At 37.6% G+C, this 24,443-nt stretch overlaps 1 protein-coding gene across 13 annotated transcripts in view; it reads right to left on the bottom strand.

The window, feature by feature from the left end:
* The window catches only part of STAG1 (STAG1 cohesin complex component), a 203,557-nt gene that overhangs the window by 76,976 nt on the left and 102,138 nt on the right, over positions 1–24,443 (bottom strand). For all 13 annotated transcript variants that reach the window (XM_074877914.1, XM_074877925.1, XM_074877926.1 and 10 more), the window contains 4 exons: positions 19,948–20,024; positions 14,350–14,554; positions 11,339–11,490; positions 6,905–6,978 (listed from right to left, as the gene is read on the bottom strand). In XM_074877914.1, the coding sequence (XP_074734015.1) occupies positions 6,905–6,978; positions 11,339–11,490; positions 14,350–14,554; positions 19,948–20,024 (508 nt within the window). The remainder of the gene's footprint in view (positions 1–6,904; positions 6,979–11,338; positions 11,491–14,349; positions 14,555–19,947; positions 20,025–24,443) is intronic.

The raw sequence follows: 24,443 nt of genomic DNA, 5'->3' as shown, positions 1-24,443 counted from the left end.
GTCAAACTCCCTGAAGACTCTGTAACGTCAAAACCAAGGTAACTGTCAATCCACAATGTAGACAAGCTGAATTACAAGCAGAGTAGGACATTAAATGGGCTCCTCCTAACCAGGGATTTCTCAAACAGGTTTTAGATACTGTAAGGAGGAATATGCTAAAATATTACATTCAAGGGCTTGCACTATAAAAACTGCATTCATTATGGGGAATGCAGCCAAATGAAGACAAGTTTTAATTAAAACTATGAATATATTCATATATACATCTAATTGTATGTTACTGCACGCTAAATTAGATTAACAATTCTCTTATATGGAATTAATTTTAAACTCTTTTTAAAACAAAATAGCGGTTGAAGGAATCAGAATGCAGGACTTAAAAACCAGTAAGTATGAATCAAGAAGAAAAAGGGGAGCCAGATATGCAGCAACACAGAGTAGCCATGAAGACACTTCCACTAGGGGCTGACAGTCTGAGTCCTCACATCCAAGTAAGCTATTTCACCACCTTATAAATTTACTAACTGTGAAGCATTTTGGAAGGATTTCATGGCAATCCTAAAAACAACCCAAGTGTCAACAGCTATTTAATCATGCAGCACAGCCAGCCAAAAATCAGGAAAATTTATCGTTTCTGTAAGAATGCATTCAAGCTTCCCTAGGCAGACAGTGAAAAACTGATACTTGATTCAAAAGCTTCTCAGGTATCCCTAGGCACTATGGACAAACAGCCACTCCAAGCTGCTGTTTATAATTTAAAAAAAAAAAAAAAGAAAAGAAAAAAGAAAGAATAAAGCTATTCAACTAATTACAAGATTTAGCATAATAACAATGTAACATCTTCAGTGTAATTGAACAGGGGAAAGAATCATGCACAATGCATGTGAGACTAGCAAACAGACTCAAGTTGCTGGAGAGGCAGGAGAATTTGTAAGACACCAGTTTCCCCCTCCATCACCATCTTCCAGGTATTAACAATAAGAATAATTTGTCTTCTTGCAAGAATCACTAACACAGATTCCATGCCCGTATGACGCTGTATCAAACACGATACAGTCAAACAGCCTTTATACCTTTGTTACGCATGTCATCACTTGCTTATTATTAAACTATAATTTTTACACACTTAAATATATTTTAGCTTCTTGTCATAGTCACTATGGTTTAGTTTTTTGAAAATATACACTATTTGTGGATGACTCAAGAACATATAAATACTCATCATACCAGCATACCAGTACTTTTGGAATAATTAATGCATTATTAATGTTCATAATTATAAATTAGTGATGTAAGTTTGTATTATTTGCCAAATGCTTCTAGAAAAGAACAGAATCTAGTCCAGCACAGAAACCAAAACTAATGTTGGACCTACAAAAATTAGACATAAAATATATTTAACCTTCTTTTCAGCACAAACTGCAAAGTCACATCCATGCAGTAATGGGAAACACTTAGCAAACTCTTCACAGCAAAATTCACAACCTACATTCCCACTCTTAGTGAAAAGGCCCCCCATGATGCAACTTCATAAAGAGACTGACAAAAGGGCATCAGGTAAGAAATTCACCGGTTCCTTTTAAAATTTTGGGTTGACAAGGCAGGCCTATCAAACTTTGGAAAAACCATAGCAAGTACAGTCATGAAATAGGTTTTACCAGTTCATTGTTTCAGAAAAACAATCATCAGAAGTGACACTTTAGCATATATTTCATGTTAAATTACACTCAAGTATATTGATTAAGGTCAAAAGTATTTAGGGCCCTGAAGCATAGTCTATAATGGATAACTGGGATATGTCGGGTGGAGATCGGGATGCTCCTCAGGGTCTTGATGGAGTGCTTACCAGTTGCAACTCCTGGGTCGTCTCGTCTGATCACAAACTCATTTAGGTTAATCAGGACCAAAACTGAAAGCAATTTAAGCTAACCTGGCTGATCTGCACTGAAACGGATACTTAAAATCTTAAAGCTTTACGAGTGTTGAGGGAAAATACCCAAGGCAAGAGATGAAGATGACTAGCAGAGCAGTAACTGCTTCAAGACTTCTTGGAAGCTCCTAAAGGATTCCTGACTACACTCCTATCGCTTGTTTGCTTGCCTAATATAGCCACTGGAGTTGTTGCTTCTCACATCTCGCTCTTAAGACAGAAAGCAGTACAGACAACCTGCAGAAGAACACGGTATTACTCCACATGCAAATTGGATATGTGCAGAAAAGAAAGATGTTGCAGTCAATGGGCTGGGATAAGAGTCAGTCTATGAGAAAACCTTCTAGCAAAGACAGAAGGGAGGGTCATTCACCTGCCTTTAGCATTCTTTGAGATGGAATCTCAAATTCCCGTCAAGAGACATGAAATGGCTCTACAATAATTTACTATTAATGGCTCTACAATAATATACTAGTGCCAGTTGGACTAAACTATGCCTGTCTCTTGGCCTGCTTGACAATTTCTAAACATTTTGAAGATGTACTTATAGGGAGAACTGGACAAAATGTCTCTTCTACTTTTTTCTGTGACTCCCTCATCTCTGGAGCTGAATTAGGACCCCATAAGGGAAGAAGGGTAAGAAAAATAAGCGTGCAGAGCCCACTTCCAAAAATTCTGGTGAACGCTCACTGCATATCCCACTCCTGGGAGGGATTGGTAAGCAGCACTCCCATTTCTAAGTAATTCCCACAAAGTGCTACTTAAATAGCTATTTCAATAATGTGTCACTAAGCTGATTATCCAACATTCTTGACAGACCAAGGAATTGTATTGTTTGAAGGCATGAAGACTTACCATACTAACAGCTTTGCTTATATGAAGTATGAGACACAGCTGTGTAGGAAAGGGAGCGGTGTGTGTTTTTAAACTTAATATTAAGGTCAAACTCATTTAAGTACAAAGATGTAATTTTTTGCCTCTCTTTTTTGTGCCTATAAGAGACAAACAGTCTTGGTAGTTGCTATCTGTTTTTCCAATATACATAGAAACGTAATGCGTTTTCTTGTCACCTAAATATGTTTCACCTCCTTAGGATAACACATTTGGGGGAAGGGAAAAGGATTTTCTATGGTTTTGTTTGGATTTTCATTTCCCTGTGCTGACTGGTTTTTGCTCGTCTCAACCTCCTACCTGCTTTCTAACCAGACTTCCATCTAATATCCCCTCTCCCTCTTTTACATGCAACACTCTTGTTTCTCAGAGTGGAACTCACACGTAACTTGTCACCATCATCCTATTTACTCAGTAGGAGGGAAAGGAGCACCTTGGAAGGAGACAGAAGTATCTTCTCTGTAAAGATGGCATCTAGATTTGGCAAGTTTTACCTTAATTTTCAGTACTGCCAAAATACTACATCAGGACAGGCTAACTGCATTGAATAAATTCACAAACCCATCGTGTCCATCAGTCTGAGGATTCCCATTCAGACCTGCCAGAAGTTAAAACTGTAATAGTTCTGTTTTGCTGGACATACACATTGGAGGAACAGCTCTTTGAGCATTCAAACCAAAAAGATATTATGAAGTAGGACTCAAATAAGAATTCTCTGAATCTTACCCTCTGAAAGGGAAAGGTGTCTGGACACACACTGCTAAGTCAAAAGCAGGGAAGTGGCAAAACCAACATTTTGACATCTCAAATAATGGCAGAAAGTGATGAACATTTTATAATGTTTATCATTGCTACATCTGAGAATCTATGTGGCAATAAACTCAGATTCAAAGTAATCTCTGATATGCAGATACCACTGAAATGAAGAAATAGGCCTCCCTCTTTTTTTTTTTTTAATATACATGCACCCTGCGAGCAATTTTCAACTTGTTTAACTTCAGACAAAAAACCCAAAGGCTACTTTTAAGACCCCTGACCTACCAGTATGTAGTATCTCATTGCTACATACCAAAGGTATTACTCACACAGACATAAAACTGTTTACTTTGAGATTAGGATCTCTGAACATCACCATATCCAAGCCCCTACCATCTTGTACAATCAATTTTTGAGTATTTCCAAGGACTGATATTCTGCAGCCTCTCTGGACAACCTGTTTCAGAGTCGGACTACCCTCACGGTCCTGCAGTTCTATTTACTACAGTCACCATCTCCGCTGGTTTTATTCTCACCAACACGAGCTCAACAACTTGACTCTAATTGAATTTACTCTTACGTGTCTCCTTTGATGCTAACTCTCAGTTTTAGAGATGGTAAAAAAATAATCAACAGACAATCAAATATGTCATAAAGCAACACGAAAATAGTCAGAAAAACTGATTCAGGAAAGAGGTAAGGAAATACGTAATGAGGTAGGTACATCTCCTGCATGTTTATTAGAATATCTCAATTTTTGACCAAATCTGCTGTTAACTCTAGACTAACGCTACACCTAGAAAGTTGTTTAGCTATTTCTGCAACTCTTTTTTTTTTCTTCTTCTTTTTTTTAATGTGAGAAGTAAGCGTTGAAATCTTCAAGTTAACTGGAAGCCAATCTACAGAAAGAACACGTAACCTCACTGCAACACTAGGTTACTAGTAGGAAGACAGCTACATTCTGAATGAAACACTTTGGGGAGCTTTCTGTTCAGATCAAGAACTTGCTATTTAAGTTACAAAGGTCACTAAGCATGAATCACTGTGGCAGAGTCTGAATCATATTATGGAAAGGGATTTATTCTCTGGGAATAATTAAAATAACGCTCTTTTGAAATCATTACCACTTCTGCATGATCTAAGGACTGTAAAATGATGTCAAGTTTATAAATCATTTGAACTACTGGAGAGAAGGAATGTTTAAGAAACATTACGGAAGCAGATAATAGTTTGAAATCCTTTCTTTTTTTCTCCCCCTGGCCCTGGTTTTCTCTTCAATTAGCTAATTTTAATACAGATATTTTTCCCTTATATGTTCTTGCACAGCTGTGACTGCAGAAATTTGAATCTATGTTCTCTGTTGTCTACAGGTTACTCATATTCAGGTGTATGTTTTAACAGACTCTCTTAGGAGCTTCACAGAAGTTAATAAAGTCAGAGAGACGATGACTCCCCACAAAAGTGGCTCTTGAGGGCAGACTTGGAAGCAGTTACCCTCTCTAAGCAGTGGCAGAAGTGGTGCCACCCACCCTGACCCTCTCTAAGCAGTGGCAGAAGTGGTGCCACCCACCCTGACCCTCTCTAAGCAGTGGCAGAAGTGGTGCCACCCACCCTGCTCAGAGCACACCACTACTTGACTGATTTCAGCAAATTTTTCAGTGGTCTAACAGTGTCAGCCTGGGCATCTTTTTCAGGGCTCAGATAAGCAGAGTTTATTTATTTGGCCTCTCCTTTGTTACAGCAATATTGGCAAAATCAGGCCTTTACTAATGGTGGCAGGAGGCATGAAAAGAAATCTTGGTTACAAAAGGAGGATTTAAAAAGAAAGAAAGGGGAAAAAAAAAAAAAAGAAACAGCATGCAGGCCATAAAAAGGTAGAGTCTTTCCAAGCCCTCACATGAGTATGAGCTACTAGGAAAAAAATTTAAATTGACCTCTTCTTTGATACAATACACTGAAGGGACAAAAATGGAAACACTCTTTGCATTTAATCTCTTCAACTTTATTACCTACACGCCATAAAAGAGGCTTTCATAACAATACAGGGTGAGTGCTATGCTGAGCTAATATCCTAATTTACCTGCTGACTCTATGTACCCATCCTTCTGTTGCCAAGTAGCTCAAGGCATACTGACCACGAACTATAAACTTTCTTTCAAGTATCATGCTTGGGTACTGAAGATATATGCTCCAACTCCACTGTATTGTTCACACTCATGTATTTAGCACGAGCACCTTCCAGGTTTCCTGCACACTTTTCTCCATAATTACAATAATCCCTCTGCCCAACTGAACTATGGGTTCCTCTTCAACTTCTAACCCTTTTCTCATATACCCTTTCTTGTTTTTAAGCATTCTTCTAAAAGATTTCTTAAATGATAAAGTTTTAAACCAGAATTTAAATCTGAAAGGTTAATTACATAGTTCAGAATCCTTGAATTTTATCTTTTGACTTTGGTAAGTCAATTAACATTTAAAGAGCTGGTTGCACCAAGATGCTGCAGATGCTCTGAGGTATCCTGTGATGCAAAACAACCCTAAATCTATTTGAAAAGACTCCTGCTCTCTGATAAACCATACTCCAAAATAGGATGCACCAGTCCAAATCTACTGGTTTGTGCAATCCTAAAATAAATAAAGGGCACGCACGTGCACATTCACACACGAATACATACAACCTGCTGTGGTTTTGCATTCACAAGACATAGCGTATTAATTATTAAAAAAACCCTTTGTGATGTGCTAACACCACAGTTACTTTTTAATATTCTTGCTACAAACACCCAAAACAATTAACAAACAATAAATACATGTTAACCGGAATTAAGGCTTTTGCTTGCCTTTATGTAATTTAAGGAGGAAAAAGGCTAAAGCAAAGTTGTAGCTGTTTCTAAAGAATATATGGTGGAAACAGCAGAAATTTGCTGTTTACACCTAAGACATACAAAAGGAAATGCAGAGTAGAGGTACTCAGCAACCACAACTGCCCTCTTACGATACGCAGTGATCATTTGATTATTCTTAAGATATGTCATGTTTGTGCTCTCACCTTGGACAGCTCTTCTTTTCAAAACAAAGTTTCAAATTCCACATCTCCCACAACCCTTTAAAGGTGTTTTACTGAATTAAAATAAAGTTGTGTGGACGGCTCTACTGTGTAATTAATAGTGGTTACACTTATAATTTCTTCCATAATTTTGGTTTTGATACTGCTTTTATGGCATCTAGAATATTGTATCAGAAGAAAAATCAACACAGAAACTGCCCTTGACATTATTCATGATTATACTTTGTTAGCATAGTGTCCTGTAACAAGCATTTTCTTACCGGTATCTATGAACAAATATACCCTTAAAAATAGAGTTCATCATATTTTCGATTTCATCTTGATTCTCTTGTAGCTGGAAAAAAAACAAAACAAAAATAAATAAAAGATCACTGCTTATTATAAGTTGATATTCTACAATTCCTTGTTGGGAAACATTAGAAGACTGTGGAAGAGCACTTAATTAAAGGTATTAGTATGTTCACCATTTTCTACTTTTCCAGCACATGCCTATATTGTGTGCATATACATACATATATACACATATATATATGCAATGCCTTAATGGAAGACAGTTAACATTCTCTACAAACAGCATTTAATTTAGTTTTAAATTAGTCCTTTGAAGTGGTCATCACCATTTTTTTTGCTACTGAAATTTAGACAAGTAGAGACTATGTGTTCAGTCATGTCAGCAGTCCTGTATTCATAGTTAAACAGATAGAACTGTGAGTGAATGTCAGCTGCAGAAATGAAGCTGGTTACAGATCAGGAATCCCCTCCAAAAAATTCAATGTCCTACTTAAGGGAAGTACTTAAAGATGTTCTCAATCTTAAGTACGCGTGTCGGTTGCTTTAACATCCAGCGCCCGTGATAACGGAGTTTCTGAATCAGGAAGCTTTCCAGAATCAGAGCATGGGTGCTTCACATTGGAGCACTCCTGACATCCAGGCCTTACATTGCAAAAAACCAAACCAAACTCAAATGAAAAAGGTGTTATGAGAATGTTTTTATAAATAAGACTGTTTTTTTAAAAAAACTTAATATTTCCTGTGTAATATGAGCACATTTTGTAAGTACTATGGAAAGCTTACTTTATGTCAATGAATATGTTAACACATCCTAAAGGAACATCTTGGAATCAATTAAAGTATTCTCATACTGTCAGCTTTTGTACTAAACTAAATAAGTATGACTTAAGCACACCAAAATGCAGCTTTGTTAAATAAGATGACGCCAATTTTATACAATCAGCTTTTGGAGCAGAACTGCTACTACACTCAAAGCCATCAATCTTCCATCAAGGTGTTTCTTAATGTCAAAGCAGAATACCACATGTATGAATGTGTATTTTTTCCACATTTTCAGTATGAAAACCACAACAAAGCCTTGCTAGTACAGAGTGCATATATGCATAAAATAATAAAGCCTGTATAATTATGGACATATGTATTTAACAGATAAAACATCTTAAAGCCAGAGGCAGAATGATGATCGACTGTTTTGACTTCCTGCATAGCATGAGCTAATAAACACTTTCACCTAGGGGTTTATATTTTTCAAGCCATGTTTATTAACATTTCTACAGTATCTTCCACATAAGATCTAAAGTAGCTTGCAAAACTCAGTAAATGAAGTCTTCCTGTTTCCTAAAACGTAAGGAGGTGCTGTCTCCATTTTGTATGTGGGAAAACAGAGGCACTGAGGGTTCTTGACTAAATTGTCAAACACCTGCCAGAGAAATTAATTTCATAGAAAAAGGGATTATGCACCATGGGAAAAGCTGGGTGCACACCAGCTCTGAATACACTAAAGGGCTGGTACATAAAACAAGCATATTTAGAGATGGCTTCTGGGAGAACCACTATTTTCAGCATCAGCTCAACGCAAACATGCACAGACTAAATGCTTGTTCAAGAATACATAACCCAAAAAGGAACGTGAATTTATAACCACTCCTCAGTTGGTTGACTTCACAGGCTCCAGGCAGGCAAAAACCCCCAGGAACATGGGGCTAGAGACAACCTACCACAGACTGTGGTAGTAAAATGAGGATGGGAATGAACCAAGAAGCCTCAGGAGGCCTTCTGAAAAACTAAAGAGGCCCTGAAACGGAAAGGGGAAGCTCCTGGAGAACTTTAGGTATGAATCGTTAACATAGAAACACACCAGAGAAGAGAGGTAGGAGAGACTGAACGTTATGAGCCATGAGAAGGTTAAGATACTGAAGTGTACTTTGGCATTCCTTTGAGAAGTTGAGCAGCACCATACAAGACTAAGTGGCATAGATGAGGGGACAGCATGGATGGTCTCCTCCCTCTTTTTCTGTTTTTTTCTACAGGGAATTTCCAGCTCGCTATAAACATGGTAAGTCATCAGCTATATAACTGATATGGGGATCCAGGTGCTGGGGCAGAAATGGTGTAGGAGAATCAGAGATTCTGTAGGCCCATGTGAGACCCCTTTTAGTTTTGTGCGCTAACATTTAAAAGACATTGTTCTCAAATGCATCTTAGTTTCGGTAACAAATGAACAACTCTTTGAAATATATTCATTTTCTCCAAATTGCTTTTTACACTTTCAGCTTTTCTAGATGATGTACTTGAATTTGAGTGCTTAACTTCAGGCATTCTGAGAGATCATTTGTGTCTTGGGATTCCTGCTCTTACCAATTCAAAAGTGATTTAACACCCCCCACACACACACACACATAAGTAAAAATAAGGGAAACATTCTCTTCTTGACTCTGCAAGCATTTTGAGAAGCTCAGAAAGACATGTATGTCAAACACAAAATTTGGATTACTACTGGCAGCAACTAAAACACAACTTCCTCTATTTTGTGGCAGATTGTTAACATAAATCATCCAGTTCAGTTGAAAATGTCATTGACGAGAATAGACCTTCACGCACGGCTCTCACATTAGGTATGTAGAAGATGACATGAGAACGAAACACTTCAGAGAGAGCGTGCCATCTCTTCTACTTCAGATTTATTTGCCACACTTAGCTTGTGAACTGTCCCTATATAACTTCATGAAGATAAACACATACCTGCGTATGGGCCTGTGAGGGTTTATTATGATGGCACTACATCAAAAGAATCAACTAAGAAAGTGCCAGCACAGAAGTAAATTCAGCATATTTGAAGATGGGAAATATAGAGCATTATGTTAGGAATTCTTACACAGAGCCATTATGCCATCTAAACCTAATAAATCTCTTCTACACATGGCCCTCGACGATGCTTAACACCATGTATGTGAGGACATACTCAATCACCACCACTCCTCTCTGGCTTACTCCTATGCAACATCTGGATTAGTTTTAGTGAGTAGTGATATGAGAGAGACCAAACACACATATCAAAAGTTAAGGTCTGCCAAGTGCTCATTCTTCTTTCAGGGTTTCACAGCCCCGTGCCAACCTGGGTATCATTGCTTCAAATTCCCCAAAGCCACCATATACTGCATCTCCAAAAGACACTGAAAAGAACAGCTGAGGGAATGAGTATAGAGGACGTCCACGGACAGAGAGAGACTAAACCAAGTTTATCAGTGTAATTAGAGACTTTGTCCTTCTCTGGAAATGCAAAGCAACAATCAACAAATCTGGAATAGAAACTGTGCCCCAGCTATTTTGACAAAGCAATTCTGCTTTTGCATATGCTTTAAGGCTGACATTGAATTTAATATTTCATTTGTTTCCCTCGCAGTTTGGGTCAGAGAGATTGTTCTTGCTTTGTACCTTAATGGATGATTTTTAAGAATTATGAAAGCCAAATAAAATTGTGTTATGGGTCGTAGGGGTAAAATAAAAATAAAAATACATAATTGTAATTATCCCCAGACAAAGACTATAAAGTCAAGCAATTTTGAGTCAAAGTTATACCTAAAAGAATACAGGTGCATACAGGTAAAGCACCCAGACATCCTTAATTTGCCATGGAGTAGAACAGTGGTGGATGAAATATATTCAAAACTAATATATTAAAAATAATAAATTTAAATCTAAGTCATATATACTGCAATTTTTCAATCTTATGATCTTACACAGCAGCTTTACAGATTATGGCTGTTTGGGTGTATATGTATTCATTTTCTACTTGTCATCTTTAAATTTCTTTTAAGTACAACTCTAAAACTGAATTTCCTGGGATATAATACTTTATTTAGGGATGATTACAGCAACCTTCTAATGATTTTGCTCACCTAATGCCAGACTGGTACTTACTAAAAGCGACTTTAATGTCTCCCTAGCTTCTTCTCCCTGAGACCAGGTGCTATAGCCCCCACTCCAGTGTTTCTTGAAAGTAGCTACAAAAAGAAGTACTAATGAGACACTATGTAATAATTGCAGTGAGCAAAGGGAGAAATGGGCAGTGCAGTGAGGGGCTACATGTGATCCTCTTTTCAAAATCTTTTTGCATAACCAAAACAGTTACAACTTGAGACTAATTTTCTTCCTGACTGGTCATATACACAAGCACGAGAACAGAAATTATCCTGTGCGTGCAGAACAGCGCACAAACTCAACTGAATGTGTTAATACAAGGTTTTAAAATGTAGCCCAAGTAATATGCTTGAGATCACACAAACATGACTGCAGAACTCATCTCTTGTTTCTCACTATGGTACTCAAGTCACAAACCACCCTGGACTTTCTGTTGGAGGGAATGCACATGAACAAGGAAAAAAATTGATCTCTTCACTTGCCTCTTTTCTTTTCTGAAGTAGCAGCTCCAATCTTTCATTAGCTCTTTTGCCAATCATTTTGTTCCTCTCAGCTTCGTACTGCCTCTGTGTATTATCCTGATGAATGCTCAGGTTTAAGGCAACATTCACAAGAGCAGTCATAAGCTTCATAGCTGCAAAGGCAGAAAACAGAATATGACTCTTTACCTGTAGTCAGAGTTAAAAAATATTGCCTCAGCAGATCCATACTCACAAAAAATAACCAACTCGACCCTGACACAAAGTCATCTGGAAAGGCAATTCCCACCCAAGCGATACTCAGGTCACTTGGCTGATCTAAAGATCAGAAAAGAGAGTATATTGCTCCAGGCAATGTTCTTTACCATCTTCTCCAGAAAATTATCCAAGTTCTGAGTGCTTAAGGTCGGTGAGCAAGCACGTGAATCTGCAGGATCAGTGCACACCACGAAGCCAGTTACAGTGGAGTTACATACATTTCTCTACTAAGAATCATTAAGTATCATTGTAGATGCCTCCATACTAAAGGTAACTCTTAACTAATAGCTATTGAGGATTACTCAATTTACAAGGGACCACAGCACTGTTTCTCTGAAAGTAAGTCTGACACCACTCTAAAGTCAATTGTATAGTTGTATAAAAATATGATTAGAACTTTACGTACCCCTTTACACACCCCTTTGCGCATTTTCACACATACTGGATATGGTATTTTTCATGTATATTTTTTTGTCTTAATTTATGTTTACAAAACATTAATGAGGGTTTTTCCCATGCTCTGTGTGGTTACACAGCATTTCACATTTCACAATACTGAAAAACCTGCAAAATAACGTAGCAAACTATCACATCTTCTCTGGCTAAATATGCAGCACTGTCTTCAAGTTAGAAAAGCAACTACAGAAATGGAGAAGTGAAGCTACTCTTACGGTAACTGTGTCTTCTCTTGTTATTGCTCAAAGCTGGTAACTCAAGAAGCACCACATGTACTTCTTGCCCTAAGTTTCTTGCTATAGTGAATCATTCCTCATTCAAATTGGCTAGCCCAGAGGAAAATCGAAAACAAAGACCTCAGAAACACTATTTCAAGAATAAATGAATTTCTAAAAGTAGATTTTCATAAACTTTATCAAGACTGAGCTCCATGGCACCATGCTGACCTCTGCTCTGCAGGGTAGGAACATAATTAAATGTGCAAAGACTAGCTTAAAGGGAATTTGCAGAATCAAAACAAAGCTCTCAAGCTTGTTAAACAAACAAATAAATAAATGGCACATATTATCACTGGAAAATGCTGCAGATCTTTGGCAGCTCCTATTCCTAATGTAAGTGCTAGCTACGTGTATACCTAACACAAGAAGCCAGCAGTGGCTCCAATAAAAGCAGCTAGTTGTAATAAACCTTGGCTTCAGAATTTGCTTATTCCTGCTTGAAGTTTCTAGCTGCATAATCTATTCCCAATTATAGCAACTATTTCTTCCATATAGCACAGGTCTTGCATAACATCTCTCATGTATGGTGCTGTTTCCTGCCTTTTCAATCAAGGCTCTCATACTTTCCAAACATCTGTCCTACACAAGGATGAACCAATCAATAAAAGAGACCAGAGCACATACCTCACTCCATCGTCTCTCCCCTATGAAACAATCAACCACAATCCTAGCAAATATCAAATCAAAATCACCTGGAATTAAGATCATCAGTATCAGCTGGAAAGAAATAGTCTCCATCCCAGTTTAAGTAACAGGCACAGATTTCCAGCAGGTTATCTGCAGCTCAAATAGTGTTCACCTTTGAATACTGAATATGTAGAGGCAAACTCTAAACCTGGAAACTTATGCCTGCATAATTCATGTTCTTACCATCCTGTTACTGAGCAAGGTGAAGAATACAAGGGGATAGGTTTCCAAAACAGTTCAGTCACTGAGAGTTAAAGGTTTTGGTTTTCAATTTTAAAATCAAACTCCAATCAAATCTGGACTTATTTTTTGAATATCACTGGAAATCTGCCTCTTTCTTAGATTCATAGCAAGAGATGAAATTTTAAACAAATTCTGATTGAATTTGCTGGACAATGGGTATTACAATTTTGTTCAGATTTCCCGGTGTAAGAGGCTGATTGTGGAAAGACTAACTAAAATCAGTAACAAATATTGGCAGTAGAAATATTCAGAGTATGACAAGTGTCTCCTATAAAGGCTTCATATATTTGACATGATCTATGAACATCCTAGGGAGAGGAATCTTCCTGTAAGATGTATTCCAGCATATGAGATGAGCAGAAAGCTATCACCTGACATAACCAGCTTTAGACACCTAGCTACCCACCCTAGTATTGCTTTGTAATTGGAGAAAAACAGTTACATCTAGAGAGCAATTCATCCATCTTATGGGAGACATCTCATATAGCTCTGATGAAATATACTCTAGAAAAGCCTATTTTCATCTACAGCTATACCCAGTGCTTTCCTTAGATGTAGGCAGGTGTGTTGAAAGGTGCAGCATAGCTGGAGGTAGAAGACAGCGAGACCTACAACTATGGCCCAGTGCTCCCAAACTTAATGCTTCTCAAGAACAAAAGCACGGATTTTATTTTTCAGTGGACTGAAATTCTTTGATAATACCATTTTTTTCACTCTATTTAGAATAAATTTGTACTCTAAAATACAAAATTATGAAGACATCCTATACAACAAATGAACAGCTAACAACAAAATACAAGACATAAGCATGTCACTTTTGATTCACGGGATTCACTGGAGGCCCCTGGGTATGACAGGAGAGTTTAAATGAGATTAAATGCCTGAGATTAAATGCCTCAGCATATTCCTTTCCAAACAAAAAAGTGTATTTTAGGTATAGATAAACTATATGTGGTACTTGGATTTGATCAAGATTTCCAGAGTTCTCAGTGCTGGTCAAATTCTACCTCAAACAAAATAAGTAATTCTCAAAGTGGCTAAATACTAGCAACTCATTTGAAAAAAAACTCCTCTCTGCGCTAGCTTACTTACCAGCTAATGTACTGGTGTGCCTGAAAGCCCGGACCTGGGAATCTGACAAACCAGTCAGAAGAGAGATCACTGTGTCCATCATGTATTCATCATAAATGATGCTATACTGACACTGTCGAATGAGCACTCCAATGAACTCGCAGAAGTTGGATCGAAACTTCTTCCACTGTGGCCCAGGCATGGTAAGTGGATAATCACCACTGTCCTGAAGAACAAGAAAACAAAAATAGTATTATAAGTCTTCCCATTTAATTTATTTTGATAATGTTGTAGCCATCATGGTCTAGGTTTTTAAGCTAAACAATTTCTCCTTCAAGCCAATAGAGAATGACAAATAAAACCAACGCACTATAAACAAAAAAGCCTGTTGGCATGAAACCACTTTTTCAAAGACTTCATTACAACTGTTCCAGACTTGCAATATTAGCTCTGTATAGTCCAAAATACACATCAAGATACATTTTTTTCCCTTGTGTCCTGTGTTAGGAAGTGGGAGCAAAGGATGAGAAAGAAATATTTCAAAGTATTTAAGGTCAAAACCTAAAGAAAGGATTGTGTAGTTGAAGGTTTGTGTCATTCTCCATCCCCACTTCAACTCCATGTTAATATTCTAATCAACTGAATGTCCCTCCCCACAAACTTTGCTTTACTCAAGATTACAATTGAGATCTTATCAGAAAGTCAATACTGCCCTTTTTAAAATCTTATAAACTTACCCTTTTTCTAGTGGCAAAACCTGCCTTCTGACAGGAGTAATGGAAATTTTACTACAGGTTCATATACCCCATACAGTTTCATACATCCCATCTTCCAAAGATTATTGTAAGATTGGAGTAAGCATGTTGAACAGTCAGTTCATTTAAGTTTAATTCCTCTCCAAGTTTGCTCTTACTATTCTCACTTCAAAGAATATTGCATTTCAGTGAGACTGCCCCACCCCATAATTAGAAAATTCTTTTTTTTTCTCTCCTTCAGTGAAAAACATTATGTTTAATCTCCTGATCTGTAAAACCAACTCCAGGTTATCCAAAACATCAAGGCAACAATGCTCCATCCTGAATCTCTCCCGCAAGATAAGAAGTCAGTACTATCAGAGTTAAATCCATTTGTACATATTTATTCTGTGGTTTTGTGAAGAACAAGCACTTCTGTTCTCTCTGGACTTGTCTTATTGCCCAGACTGAACCATCTAAAGCCAGTAATATAAATGTAGAGGAGCTGTAATCAAATAACCTTTTACTTAAACTTCATAAATGACATTCCCCCGCAGCAAAAACCGCTGTCTATCAAATTTAACCAAATCACACACATTTCAATCATACTAAAATAAAGATTAAAATTGCAAAGACAGCTCCAATGTTAGAAAAAGACAAAATTATAAGGCACTCTTAATGACCTTACTGTCTCATTCATTATAATTCTGAATGACATGATCTTAATAAGCAATATTTTTACTTCTAACTTTGAAGACCCAATTCGAGAGAAATAGGAGCTTTGGTTTAAATAAACAATTCAGAGGCTTGTAAAGCTCCTGACAAAGGCATCTCCTAGCATGTTCAACTGTAGCTGTGAGTCCTCAGAACTTCTGTGAATTACATCAAAGTGTTTTGTAGCAGAAACCCAGATAAACACAGTCTAAAATACGCAGCAGTATCATTAGCAGTGCCATGTGTTTCAAAGTGTTCTTTGTTTATGCCTTATGTTTTTGTTAGGGAATTTCAGCAAGGTACACTATCTTGCCATGTAAATATGAGCCCTGCATTAATCTCATATTTATTTAAATTTAGGACTGAAATGAAAATGCTAAAGCTTTATCCTCAATGTTTTCCTGACAGTAACTCCATGTGAACACCCCAGACTCCTTCTCCCTGCTTACACCTTATTTTCACAAATAACCTCCAGACTAAGTCCCTGCCTGCACAGTACCTCTGGGAACTCTGCATGTGAACTTACATACTTAATATATGCTTTCTAGAGGTACGTATATAAAATTTTTGGAACAGATCCTCAGAATCTCTAGCGCTGTGTGTAACTACTCAGGTTTATATGATGTATTTTTAACCTACAACTACATATTAGACAGTCCTTTCAAAAAGCATGTGGAGACTGCACTGAGAATACCTCATCTGGCTGAAATGGGAAGAATAAATTTCCAATAAAGTCCCATTATTGAATCTTTTCTTTGTGAATACCAATAAAAATGCCATACATCAGTGACACTGACATGTGTTACTTGAGGGTCCAATGGTTAGAAAACTCAAACCAAAACAAGTTATTGTTCACCTGCTTACTCTAGCACAAGAATGATGAGGAAATTCATCTACAAAATGCCTGTACTCAAAAACCAAGCACCCAAATAATGCAGCAGATGGATGTCCATGGAATTCCCTGTTTCAAACTGAACCTGTGGCAGCAATGAACAAAGTTATTTCCTTGGTAAGTCCCGCACAAGTGTTCCTCCACTCAAGATCAGGAAAATCAATGCTTCAATCCCTGCCATAAATGCTGAAATTAGGACCAGCACCCAGCTGACTATCGCAGCACTGACAGAACAATGTGATGATCTTGAAAAAGTAAATAAAATAGCAAATCTGAACATCTTCAGTGGAGATGAAGGAATTTTCTGGGCAGTATACTGTGCTAAGCAATAGATAATGCAAGACTTTATCTTAGTTAATACTACACTTGTACTTTTATTTCCCTGTTAGCTCCAGGCTTGTAGAAATGAAAATGGCAAGTCTAAAGATGACAATGAAGGTAGACTGGCCTAATTATTTTGACAAGAGCCTCACTAAATCTCTCGTTCTCCTTCACTCCCACAGTCAGACCATTACCTACTCATGGACTGACATTGGATTTAGGGGCATGAGAGTACAGCAGAGCAAGGGAAATGTTCTGGTGGCAACAGCTCCAGGCAACTGCTTCATCTCAGGATGACACAGAGGGGAAGCACACTGGGAGTCCTGAGGTGCTGAAAGAGGTACACATGTAAAATGCCAACAGTGATATTTAGAATGAAGAATTGAGGGCTGTTTCTCAGCTGTGCAGGAAATGGTGGTGCTTTACCGAGACAATGTATGACCACCCAGCCCAGCCACCACTGTTGGTCTCCTCCTGGCTCCCTTTCTTTCATTGCTTACTATAGACTTACAAAAAAATAAAATAAAATTAATCCAGTGGCAGGCTGGGCTCAAGGAATCAGTCTAATCAGTCGGCATGGAGTCAGGGAGCACAGCCAACAGCGCTGCTGAAAGGAGGCAAGAAGTAGATCTGCCTGAGTTCTCTTCTCCTTTCGCCAGCAAGAAAAGTTGGGAAGGATCATGCAGATCTGCCAAATTCAGCTTGGGTTGCCTTTAGTCAAAGGACTGTCACTGGCAAATGGTGTCTGCTACCAACAACTCTCCCAGAAACAAAATAATAGTTGTTCTGAGTCTTGACGTGGTGGACACAAAGCAGAGGGCCAAGAAGTGTACAAACGCTACACCAGTCGCAATTGCAACTTTACAGTCTGCTGAAGACTGACAAAGATTACACTTGTTTCATTATGTGTTTTACCCCGAACAGTAATGTAAGCTGCTCTTATTCTAAAAGCTTGTATTTTTTGTGACTACAACATCCTTTTAAGCACAGATCAATCTGAAATATTAACACTAGCAATATGAACGAACAGGTCATATAACAATTATAAACTTACTGCGCTATGATCCTCTGATACATGCACATCAGTTGAAAACACTAAATTCTAAAATATTTTCCACTGCTAACAGGGTTACTCCAGATTTCAAAATATTCACTGGGTTGTCGTCTAAGACTAACAATTTCATGTTTTTATACTAAACCCCACAATTTCTTTCACAAATCCATTCAAGTGTTAAGGCAGAAGCTAGAACAGAAACTTTCTGTTAGAACTGCAGAAGCTCAGAAAAGTTTTAGATAATGTAGAAAGCAAGCTTATGTACTAGTAACTGTAGTTCTTTGAGATATGTTGCTTATATGTACATTCATACTGTGCATAACAAAGAGCTTTTTTCTCCTTTGGGAAGAAAACTTTGACAGTTTTTGAAAAGGGGTTTTTTGAGAAATACTTCTGTCAGCTGTGGGACAATCCTCCCTTGGGCAAAATCGATGTTCTTTGACTTTTGGACAGTGCCTTGGCCATTCTATTTTGTACAATGGGGCTAAACTGAAGACAGTATCTGATTTTGTTTTCAAATGACACTAGTAAAAATTCACTGCATTTTATTAACTTTGGTTGGACGATGTTTTAAAAAGCAAAACTATTTCACCTAGAAGGCAGCATGAATTGATACAAACCTTTCTTTCATCACTGTACACCTAAACTTTATTCACTGTACCCTATCCCACCTGTACACAAAGGCCCTGACTGAATACTGGAATACAGCAAAAGGAGCATCTACATGGCCATAGTTAAGTACGTACAGAAACATTTTGTTGTTTGAGGCCACGAACAAGATTGAAATCCTGCAGAATAAAATCCTGAAAAAGAGCAGTGTTCACATTTATAGTTTTCCTGCTTAAGTTTTTGAATCACAGTCTTGGCCATTTAGAATTGGACAGAAAAAGATACTGCTGTCCTACGGAAAATTCATGTTTCAGAATTTGTTTTCCTCACTATACAAAATGAACACTCAGAATATTTAAGGTTTTTTATATGTGAAAAATCAAAGAAATTACAGTTTGAAAAATCTCAAAGCTAAAAAGCATTCGCCATTAGAAACACTTTTATTTTGACAGAAGATACCCAATCTGAATTGTAACACACTTGTTTCAAACAAAATGCTTACATCTTTTGGAAGAGTATTTCTTTCTGTAACACTGTTCCAAAATGGTAATTTTCATGTCAAGTTACTATTTGGTTTAAATTGCCATTTCAAATGAACATCAATTTGCATATAGAAAACAATGCAAAATGCTGCAAATGCCAAGCTTGCAGTGCTGTCTCCGGAATCTGGAGTTCTTTCTTGTACGATGGCTGTTCCAAGAGGTGAACTTCAAAATCCAGAATAGCACCACCAACTTCAGCAGGATGAGAAAACTTTCTGCCTCCTCTTATTAACCTCTCTAATCCCCGGGATGCAGACAGACAAGGATACTCCTAAAGCCATACAAAGATATACGAGGTCTACACGGATCCAGACCAGGGCTAACATGGACCCAAGCTAGTTCTTGCAGAGTCAGACCTGGCTAGGCTCTCTTACACCACTGGATGTTCCATGCTTTTATAAGGACATAAGTGTACTGTCACAAACTGGCCAATTCACAAACTTCTCAGTACCAATATTTCAGCATCCAGGGCCTACTCAATCCCAAAACTGACTTTTCAAGATGAGCAACTATAACTACCTTTTCAAATTATTTTATTACTTTTTGGTTTTACATTATTATTCTTTCCTAAAGCTCATGATGGCTTGTTATTCTTCATCCAATAGTTTAAATTGCTGCTTTCCTTGGCAGTGCAATTTCTCATCCTGAGACACTGTTTATCCACTGGTTTCTTGCCCATTGCATTTTTATTTTAAACCAAAAGTATATCATAATATATTTCATAACATTTAAAAGCCTATTTGTATACTATACCTCATCAAATTCTTCTGTCATTTTCCTTATGATTTCTGCATTTTGCATGTTCCTGAACATTTCAATTCTTACAGTACCTGTAACGTAATGAAGGAACAAAAGAAATTAACACAACCCATTTTTTGTTATGTCAAAATATCAGTGTTTTTCTGCTGCTAAACTTATAACTCAATAACACATATGAAAGAGTATATAATGCAATAATAACAGGAACACATTGAACAAGACTGTCTCTTGAAGAATTGGGTAAAAAAAAGAAGTCCTCTGTCCTGTAAAGCACTATCAAACTAGGAGTTAGAAAAATTTTCCACCTTTTTACTCTTTACAACTGAGCAAGTGTAACAGGAGTGATAGCAATCTAGGACTCATGCCACGTCTGCAGTTACCAAATGTTTTTATTTTTGTGTACAAAATAAAATGAAGACCAACTTTCAGTTCCACAGCCACTACTAGTAACTCTCCACTTTTTACGTTGGGTCACCTGGATTACAGATATACCATGATCTCTATGTGGAGACACAGGAGGGGTTTTCAAACGGCTTGGCTGAGGACCAGCACGGCTTATTGACTTAGGCACAGCATGGTGGGAATGGAGCTACAGCACCTGCAGGCCCAAGCTGACACAACTGCATCATACGGTGCTACTGTCCGCAAGTCTTCCCAAAACCAAAGGCTCCAAAGGGCTCAGTCAAGACGTGAGCCAGCTCAGGACCAAAAGCAGCAATTGCATTTACGGTATTCCTTCCTTTGGATTATGCTGTTCCCCCCTATTACCTGAACAGCGAAGTTGATAGGATTAACTTTTCATTGTAAATTGAGCAAAGCTACCAACATCGAAAATATAACAACTTGATAGCAATAAATGAAAATTCTTGAGACTCGATCCTAAAACCACTCTATATAAACAAAATATTTTTACACATTATTGCCTTTGCAGCTAGACATTGTCTAAATATCCAACCATATAACACAAGACAACACAGAGAACATTTTTTTTGCTAATGCACATTCTTTTTGCCACTTCACAATCTTCTTTTGTTAATGGAGGAAATGAAGAAAAATTAAGCAAACTGCAGAGCTACAAAATCCATCCCAACGTCATTAACATTACAAAGAGTAAGGCTCCCTGCTTTTGCAAAAAGTTCAATTGGATTAATGATCCACTGCATGGCTCCAAAAATTCAAACCATAATAGAAGCAACTTAACAGCTAATAGTATTAGGCCCTGTACAAAGGATAAATAAAGATAATTTAAAGTATACTAAATATTACGAGAATGTTTTCATTCTGATATTTTATTCCTTGAAAAACAAGCATTAGAAACACATGCATTTCAAAATGTGCAAGCACAGTTACAGCACACCAAACTTCTGTATCTTAGCAGGGATACTGTTTTACAACGCAACTTCGATATTGATTTCTTGAATTGGTTTTGCTTCTTCATGAAATAACACTTCTTTGTTATTTATTTCCTACTGGGTAACACTGTGAACCTCAGTTCTAACAATGGCAGTTTAAGTTTGTGCATGATAATTTCCATAGTATTAATAAACAATTAGTAATGCAATATATTAATCTAAAACAAGAAACGCAAGAGAATACTACGATACGACAGTTGAAGAGCTGTTTTATCAGCTTTGAAATCATCTGTAAATGCAGCTATATTTTAATGTTTCCCCGAGTATTGAAAGTTTTATATTGAGTAAGTGAAAGTTTCACAGTATGTCTCAGAGTATTGAATAGTGGACAGCTATTCTTAGAAATCCACCTCAACTGCATTAACACCTCTTTCTCTCACTGCATGCTGTCATCTGTCGCTCTGCTCATTGGCAATGTAACCCTCAGTGAAAAAGTAACCTATTGACCTTTGTTATTTTTTTTTTTTATAGCCCTGAAATAGCTTCTATATAATATATAACCACATTACTTTGTCAAAAAAAGTAAAAATACCGTAACTAAAATTCCTTGTTAATGCACTTCACTGAATTCAAATCTCCCTTCACCTTTGCACAATTCTGTTGTGGTTCTCTCTCTTTTCTCCCTGAGGATACCGAATGCAATTATACTGTGGTCACTAATACTTAGTGGCCCAGATATTGTTACTTCTTAAGTGACCTTTGGCGTGTTTCTTCACAAGTCAAGTATACTTTTTCCTTGAACAATTTCTCTCAAGGAATCTGTTTCAGGAGGTGCCTGCTTAAAGCACTGCTTCTTTAATTCAAGGACTTTGCAGATGCAGTAGTAGTGCTCAGAGAAAGCTGATGGCTCGTACTGGATGCACACACCCTCCACGTTACTATCAGACAACAAACTGTGCCCACTGAGCCACAGACATGGAACCTGCCCACCGAACTGGCCAAGGAGAGAGGCTGCAAACACAGGACTACAGACCGCAGGCAGCTGCTCTTGAAACATGGAAAAGCTTTTGACGTTCCATGACTAGAACTGAGACAGCATCGTCTATCTCCTGAGCACTTTAGAATTCCTACTGATCACTGTGCAGGGGTGTTACAGATAGGGCTGGTGTAGATTCTACACTCATCTTCCAAACAAGCAATGGTCCAGCTCTTTGGGAGCATCAGGCAGGGACATGCATAGGATGAAACAAACACTTGACATCTCCTAGGGATGCCAGTGCAGACAGGAGCTCAACACTGCCAAGGAAGTGTCAGCAAGCATTAAGAGGAGTGAGGATGAACAGCACTTATCAACTTACTGTCATGTCTCATTCTTTCCTTCATTTTTTATGACAAAGTTCACTGGAAGCCATGTCGAGCAAAATGAGCATTTTTACTTATCAGGCAGTAGGTAATAGGTTTGGCTTGACTGCTTTTCCTACCACCACCTTTCCCCCACCTGACCAAAACACTCTCTCTGGGAAACTGATTTAACACTCCGTAAATATGCTACGAAGACTGTGCTCACAATACATGTCATGGTGTCATCACAACATTTCAACACTGCAACAGCCAACACTATTCAAACTCATAGTTTTTATGATTAGTGAAAAGCTAAACTCTCCCATTTTGAAGTGAATCCTTAAAATATAACAGGTTTTCTGTAAAATACAATTGAAGGTGTGGGATGTATTCCTACGGTCTCTGCTTTACTCATGTTGCTATCAGTCTTCTATCCTTTTCTAAACTGAGTTTTACCTCTATCACGAAAAGCTCTCACTCTGTATTTAGTTAAGAGGATTTAAATTGTCTTAGCCTATTAACAAATTGAAAGCCTGTTCTACTTCAATACTAAGTTCTCAGTTCAAACTTATTCACACACACTTAGTTTTAAAAAGTCTTCTCACTGACATGTAAGTACGTTTCCTTAATGACAAAATTCCAGTTTAACTTTCAGCTAAGAGATCAATTTAATTTGTCAATAGTTAATCATGTCACCCAACCTGGCTTTTAAAAAGTGAAAAGAAAAAACCCATACAGAAGACACAAGATTATTTCAACTAGAGAAGAGAAAGACTAAAAGGCCCTGAACAAAATTGGATGAAAACACTTTAAAAAAACAACAACAAACTGTGTACAAAACAAGATATAACATTTCCAGGAGATATACCGTACCACAGACGCAGCGGCTTTAAAACAGGTATTGATAGTGAAAAGACTAAACAGTTATAAAAGTAAGCCCTGAAAAAGAAAAGTAACAACAAAAATCTCCAAGAGCTTTGTAAGATGTGTAAGCTCTCAAGTTCGAGCAACAACCAACCTTCAACTGGGAGTTAAAGAGGGTACTCTCTGTGGATGCAGGCTGTCCCATGACTGCCCTTCCTCCTCTGAAACAGAAGGTACTAACCATCGCTGGAAATCAGGGAGCACCATCATACCAAATACTACACTCCAACAGCCTCCTGCATATGGCAATTCTGGTATTTCTATAGGAAAGGGAAGCTCATATGATGGAAACAAGCCACTGCGTAAGTGGTACTCCACCTATAATAGCCCACAGTCATTTAAACACTACTAATGAAAACAAATTACTAGTAAATGGACTCTTGAAATCTAAACTACTGACAGTTGGTAATAAATTAGATACTATGTAGTATACTAACTATACTATACAGTCTGTTTTAATCTCTGCTACCTTTATTCATGGAAGTTACATAGCCAATTTTATCCCTTCTCTTTGGGACCACCTGCCCAAACTGAGTAAGCTGCAAGAAAAGTGGTGGGAAAATTGCAGTTCAAGACTAAAGCCAATGGTTATAAAGTAAGCCCAGAGTCTCCTGCCAAAGGAGGATTAATCGTGGGACCTTAAACTCGTGGTGACTGATTAGTATCTCTCAACCACACAAATTGGAAAAACAGTTAACCAGAAGAAAGATTCATAAAGACATCAAGATAAAGACACTAGAAGATTTGCACTGGAGAGTATCATATGAAAAAGGCAATGTACTCTTTTGCATTAGCTGAAAATCAATAGTTGGGATCAGAACCCCGCAAAGAATCTTGACTGCCGAAACTGTCAAGAGAAGGCAAGTTTAATAA

The sequence above is a fragment of the Strix uralensis genome, chromosome 9 (genome assembly GCF_047716275.1).
Source record: "Strix uralensis isolate ZFMK-TIS-50842 chromosome 9, bStrUra1, whole genome shotgun sequence".
In the NCBI taxonomy this organism is placed as follows: domain Eukaryota; kingdom Metazoa; phylum Chordata; class Aves; order Strigiformes; family Strigidae; genus Strix; species Strix uralensis.
This window is presented reverse-complemented; position numbering and strand designations above follow the sequence as displayed.